The sequence below is a fragment of the Hirundo rustica genome, chromosome 11 (genome assembly GCF_015227805.2).
Source record: "Hirundo rustica isolate bHirRus1 chromosome 11, bHirRus1.pri.v3, whole genome shotgun sequence".
In the NCBI taxonomy this organism is placed as follows: domain Eukaryota; kingdom Metazoa; phylum Chordata; class Aves; order Passeriformes; family Hirundinidae; genus Hirundo; species Hirundo rustica.
The window spans coordinates 6,512,781-6,519,066 of NC_053460.1; the positions used below are offsets into that span (position 1 = coordinate 6,512,781).

General features: G+C 64.8%; 1 protein-coding gene across 2 annotated transcripts; it reads right to left on the reverse strand.

Moving 5' to 3' along the window:
• Positions 1-95: 95 nt before the first annotated feature.
• Positions 96-5,852, reverse strand: PARD6A (par-6 family cell polarity regulator alpha). Of its 2 annotated transcripts, none has more exons than XM_040074943.2 (3): positions 5,771-5,852; positions 4,244-4,466; positions 96-1,518 (listed from the first exon to the last, which is right to left on the reverse strand). In XM_040074943.2, exons 1-3 carry the CDS (start codon positions 5,831-5,833, stop codon positions 734-736), a joined length of 1,071 nt encoding a protein of 356 aa, XP_039930877.1. In that variant the 5' UTR covers positions 5,834-5,852; the 3' UTR covers positions 96-733. The 2 variants fall into 2 exon arrangements, with proteins under 2 accessions (XP_039930877.1, XP_039930876.1); XM_040074942.2 differs by having other exon boundaries at positions 96-1,521.
• Positions 5,853-6,286: the final 434 nt, after the last annotated feature.

The window sequence follows — 6,286 nt, forward strand, 5'->3', positions numbered from 1 at the left end:
GCAGTGAGCACCACCATCAGCTTGGCACTTTTGGGAGAAGGACCGAGGGTGCTGGGGCAGGTGTGGACATCCCCTGCCCTGAGTCTTGGGGCTGAAGAAGGAGGATGGGGCTGCACTATCCCCAGCAGCGTTTGCAGGGCTGAGTGACAGCCAAGGTGCTGCTGCCAGTCCAGGTGTCCCCAGCATTAGTGAGGGCCCTGTAGTGGGGACAAGGTGGGAACGAGGGGGCCAAGCAAGTCTGGCTGCATCAGGCCAGGTGGCTGCCCAAAACAGCCTAGACATGAGTCCTGGGACAGGCACGATGGGTCTCAGTGGGGTCACCCAGCACAGCAGCAAACTCACAAGGGGTGTTAAAGTCAAGGCCACCGCCCCCAGGTACAGCCTTCAGTGCACAGCGCTGGGTACCCTCCCTCTGTCCCCCTCCTCCCTGCAGTGACATCAACCAGGGACCAGCACGGTGCTTTCTAGAAAAACGTTTTACTGTCCATTGCAATATATTAATGATGCATATTTCAATAAAACAATTAAAAACCCCCGCTTGCTTGGAAGGGGAGGCGAGGGGGCTCAGAGAGGCAGTGCCCGGCTTGAGTGGGTGCCACAGTGGGGCTCCCGGGCTCCCGGGGGGTGGGAGAGGGCAGCGGGCAGCCCCTGTCCAGCCCTGCCCGCTGGCCGCATCCTCACCCCGGCGTCCACATCCGGCCCGGACGAGCGGAAACCCGGCCGGCCCCCGCAGCTATAGGGTGAGGAGGGTGCCATCCTCCCGCCCGCTGCCCCTGCCAGGGCTGCCGTCGTGGCTGCCGAGGGACTGCAGGGAGCCCCGCGAGCTGTGCGGGGACAGGCTCCGCCGGAGGGGTCCGTCCGCGGGGCCCCCGTTGGGGCAGCCGCCAGGGATGTAGTGGGACGCGCTGTCGCTCTCGATGACCAGGTCGCCCTCCTCGTCGCTCTCGGCCGTGCTGTAGTTGCTCAGGTACTGCGAGGCCGGGCTGGGGGTCTGCTGGCTGGGGGTGCTGTCCGTGGACACGCCGGAGCTGCCCGAGGCCTTGCTGCTGCGGATGACGTTGTTGCGCTGGTTGGCCGGCTTGACGGTGATGATGAGGTTGTGGCTGTTGGCCACCATCATGTCCGTCACTTGGTCCAGGGACTTGCCGGCCACGTCGATGCCGTTCACCTCCAGGATCTCGTCGCTCACGGCCAGCAGCCCCGTGCTCTCAGCCAAGCCGCCCTTCACCAGGCGGGAGATGAAGATGCCGGGCACCTTCTCGACGCCCTGCGGGGCCACGCGCACGCTGACGCCGTCGCGGATGTAGAAGCCCAGCGGCTTGTCGGAGCCGTGCTTGTGGAGCCGCACGCGCCGGTGCGTCTCGGGCAGGATGTCCACGTCGATGATGGAGGAGATCTGGCGGAAGTCCTGGGGCATCCCGATGAGGAGGTGAGGCTTGGCCCGGTAGTGCGCCGGGCGCAGCAGCCCTTTCTTCTTCCGCTGCAAGGAGTTGGAGGCGAAGACGCCGGCGTCGGACTCTGCTGTAGGGAGCGAGGGAGGACACGGGTCAGGCGCTGCAGCTGCCGGGGGTGTCAACGCGTGCCCTCGGCCCCGGGTGCTGCGGCAGCAGTCAGCAGAAGGGTCCCGCTCACAGGTCTCACCGGCTTTTCCTCCCCAGATCAACCAGCCTGGCTTTCCCTGCAGCCTGTCTCCACTGGGGCCCATCTCCTGGGATTACCCAGCGTACACAGGCACACAGGCCAGGATTAGTGGGATCCAGGCAGTGATTCAGCCTTAATCACACTTTAAGCCAAACTCTGCCGTTTAACACTAGAGCTGCCAGCCCCGATGGCCTGGGAGCTGCAGCTGTGCCCCAGTTTGGGTTTGGGGAGAGAGGTCCCCCCACACAAGTGTGCTGTGGTGGCAGCCAAATCCCTTAGGGCCAGCCCAACCCCACGTGACAGCACCAGAGTCCTCTGCCCCACCAGAGCAGGGCTATCATGGGCATGGGTTGGTGATAGCCAGCTAGAACTCTGCAATTCCCAAGGACAGAAACACCTCACCTCCTGGAAATTCATCCCAGGGCTGCAGCATCCTCAGGGCCCCTGAATATCCCAGGCTGTGATTTGTGCCCATGTTTCTTATTCCGCCATCATCACCTTCGTACAGGGTTTGACGCTCTCCTTCTAGACTATGGCCTGGGGCTGCTCTGTGGGGCCCAGCTCCAGCCCATCATCATTGGCCCCATCCACCAGGTGCTGGGGAGTATCCCCTGGTTCCTCTCTGGTTTCACCCCATCTCTTTCCATGGGGGAAGCCCATATCTGGAAACTCCATGGTCAGCACATTCCCCAGTGTCCCCCACCAGCATCTGGACCCTGCTCCAGCTGCAGGGCAGCTAGGGATGTCCCCAAGCCCAGGGGACATGGGATTTCTCCCTAGCCAAGCCAGCCTGCCAGGGCTCCTGGCTTATAAATATCTCCCTGCACACACAGCCTTGGCATATTTTTAGCTCGGGGAAGGGCGGCGGAGGCTTTCCCACAGCTATTTCAGCACACAGCTCCTCTCCGAGGGGCGCAGCGTGGCTGGGCCAGGCAGGTCCGGCACACCAAGGATGAGCCCCATGGTGGCCTTGGCAACGTCCCACACTTTCCCCTGCCCTTCCCACGAGCCTTGGCCCGGCCAAGGAAGGGCCAGTGCCGTTGTTCCAGCCAGGCTTCCCCACAGGGATGGCTTCACCCCACGGGGTGATGGCACAGCGGGGAGCCCAGCTGCAGCCTTTGCTTCTAGCCTGCTGTGGCACGACTGGCTGCTGCAGAGCCCACTGACAGGAGCACGGCTGTGTGTGTGCACAGCCCCCCACACCAGGCAGTGTGAGAGGCTCCGCAGCCACATTCCTCAGCGACCCAGACCGGTTCAACGACAGCCCAGCCTTGGGATGACCTGGATCCATTTTAAATCAGCTGTGATTCACCCAGGACGTGCTCCTGGCCTCTCTGCTCACCTCCCTGTGGTGCTGCCGGCCCCGCAGCCCCTCTCCTGCGGGCACAGCTGGGTGCTGGGGCTCCCTGGTGCTCCCTGCTCGCCTTCCTTATCATGCTGCCCACGGAGCCAGGCTCTGCCTGCTCCCTCTCCACACTGTGCTGTCTTGGCACAGTCAGCCGTGGCCCCTCACAGGCTTTTCCAACAGCCCACAGGGTGGCTCTTGGGAGCAGGAGTGAAGCTCCCACAGCACAGCCAGCCTTGCACTGGCTCTCCATGTCACAGCCTAGGCCCAAGCATGGGGCCAGGAACAGGGGATGGTTCGGTGCTGGCAGCTCCAGCAGCCTGGATCACTGCTGCCAGCCCCCACACCATGCAGCCACACAGGGAACACATCCAGGGCACCCCACACCAACCACCCTGATGCAAAAGCTCAGGAAAACTGACACAGAATCCAGGGCTGGCCACTAGCATCACCCCTCGGCCACAGACTTCATACCACTAACGTGAGCTGGAAACACAGACTCACTCTGGATGCTGTGCAGGGAAAACTGTGGCTCTGGGTCAGGCTCTGGCTCTGTGAACTGCTGACTGATGATGCTATGAAAGAGAAAACCTCAGCGCTACTAAACTGAGTGGAAGGGGATGGGCTTGTTTTCCCTGCAATCAGGAGAAATACTTGGAGTGTTTGTCACCTGAAGACTTCCATCCTCACCAGGATGCTGCTATCAGGATGTCATCAGGTGTACCTGTGCAAGGAAGTGGTTCCCTGGGAACATGCCACTGAGGTAAGGGCAAGTCCCTGGTCTTCCAGGGAGGCACCAAGCCTCTTCCCAGCAGCAAAAATCCAGCAGCACCTGGCGCCCTGAGAGCTCTGCCAAAATGGCTGTTGCCTCCTCAGGGCAGGGAGCTGGATGGGGCTGCTGGTGCTGCACTCACGGGAGTAACACGGGTGTTATCTGGGAGCCCACGCAACTTGGCTGGAAAACACGACTTCAAAGGGGTGAATTGCAAAGATCTGCCTTTGCTCACCAGGTCACATGGGGCTGGGCTGAGGCAGGTGCCCTCAGCTGCCAGGGAGAGCCCGTGTGGGTGCCACAGCCCTGGCAGGGTTCTGGCAGCCTCCCAGTGCCACCATCTCCACATCCATCCACCAAAGCAGTGGCTGGAGCGTTTGTGACCAGCCACGGCCCCGCTGGCACAGTCCAAAGGTGGAACCAGCAGTAGCGTGGGATGTGGCTCATCTCTCTTGACAGGAGGACGCATCCAGTGCCCCGCTTACCCTTCTTCTGGATGATGACCCTGAGGAGGGGGTTGGCAGAGGACAGGGCTTTGTGGTAGTTGTCGTCGTTGTTGATGGGCAGCAGGTCGCCATGGATGTCTGTGTAGCCCAGGAGCACATCCACCCGCGGGATCTGGTGCACGGTCTGCAGCAGCTGGTAGAAGTCCTGGAAGCTGCCGGCGCTGGAGCGCTTCATGGCAAAGCGGCGAAATTCAGCGTCGAACTGCAGAGGACGAGGAAGAGCAGGAAGAGGAGGAAGAGGGTGACTCTGGACAGGGCTGGCTCCGGCCGGCAGGACCGACGAAGGCAGGGCACCACACAGAGCTGCCCCGGGGCACAGGCAGAGCTTTGGTGCTGCCGGCTCCGGTGCCCGGCAGCACCAAGGCAGCAGCGCCAGCCAGGAAGAGCCCGTCCCAAAACCAAGGTAAAAGCAGCGAAGCCGTATTTCTCCCCAGACACTGAAGTGACGGGGCAGAAAGATGGCCCCGCGGCAGAGGAAGGACCCTCTGGCCGTACCACCAGCCGTGGCAGACTCCGTGCTGTCGGGAGGCCCTTCCCTGCGACACAGGCACTGCCGTAGCACCTGGTGAGCAACAGCGCTAATTAATGCCTCCTTCCGTCACGACGAAGGGGAAGCCAATTAAGAACAGGCTGAGGAGCGCTGCGAGGATCGCGCCGCCCGCGGGGGTCACACCCCAGCTGTCGGGGCAGGCGGTGGCCACCACGTCCTGGGAAGGAGGACACCCTGCACCCTGCCGGGGGTCCCGAGCAGGCAGTGGCACAGCTGGGCGAGTGCGCAGCTGGGTAAGGGTGCAGAAAGGGAGTGCACACATCTGGCTGAGCGCAGGGATGGGTGGGTGGGCACAGGTGGATAATGGTGTATATCTGGGCGACGGCACACATCTGCATCTGGGCAAGGGTGTGCCAGGTGAGCACATATCTGGATGAGCAGACACGTCCGGGGGAGACCGCAACTGGGCGAGCGCACAGTCACGCAGGTGTGCACATCTGGATGCACGACAGGGGCTCGTCCTTTGCTGGGTGCACATCTGGGCGATGGCACAGCCGGGGACGACCACGCTTTGGCGAGCACGCACATCTGGGCGAGCGCACATCTGGGCGAGGTGCGTCCCCGGGGTGACCGCTCACCGCGCACACCCGCACCGGCGGGGCTGCTCCGCACACCGGGGCTGCCGGAACGGCGCACCGGCGCCCTGCGCATCTGGCCAGCGCTCCGCCGCGGCGTTCCCACGGCCGCGCCGAGCGAGCCCGGGGCCCGGCGGAGCCCACGGCGGCGGGACGCCGGGGCCGCCGGGCCGGGCCGGGCTCGGGGAGGCACCGGGCAGCGCCGCCGCAGCGCAGGGAGCGGAGAGCCAGCGCGGCCCGGCTCCCGCGCCGCTCCCTGGTGCGCGGTGCCGCCCCACGTGTGCTGCCCGACGCGGGGGCGACGCGCTCGGTCGAGACCCGGCGGAACCGGCGCGGGCATCGGCATCGGCATCGCCGGCCCCGTCCCCGGAGGGCGCTTACCTTGCTCTTGACCTCGATAACGGGCTCGGCGGAGCGCGCCGGCGTGCGGTGGTGCTTGGCCATGGTGCGGGCCGGGCCGGGCCGCGGGGCCGCGCCGCCACCGCCGCTCCCGCGGCCACGGGGGATTTTCACCGGCCATGACGTCACCGGCGGGCAGGCCCGGCGCCGCCGCGCCATTGGCCCAGGCCGGGCGGGGGGCGTGGCCGGGCGGCTGCTGACAACGTCGCCGTGGTAACGGGGGTGGGGACGGGCGGCAGCAGGACCCCCATCACCATCACCATCCTCATCCTCATCCCCGTCCCCATCCCGATCCCCTCCGCGTCCGTCCCGTCTGCCTGAGCCCGGCTCCGGGCCGCCGCCGGGCCAGGACGGCACCCGGCGCCCGGCCGGTAACCTCGGGCGTCCCATCGCTGTCCGGAACCTCATTAGCGACGCATTAAAGCCAACAGCGGCCCCTCTCTGGGGACACCGGCCAGCATCCGCACGGAATCCCCGCGAGTGTCACCTGTGGAAGCC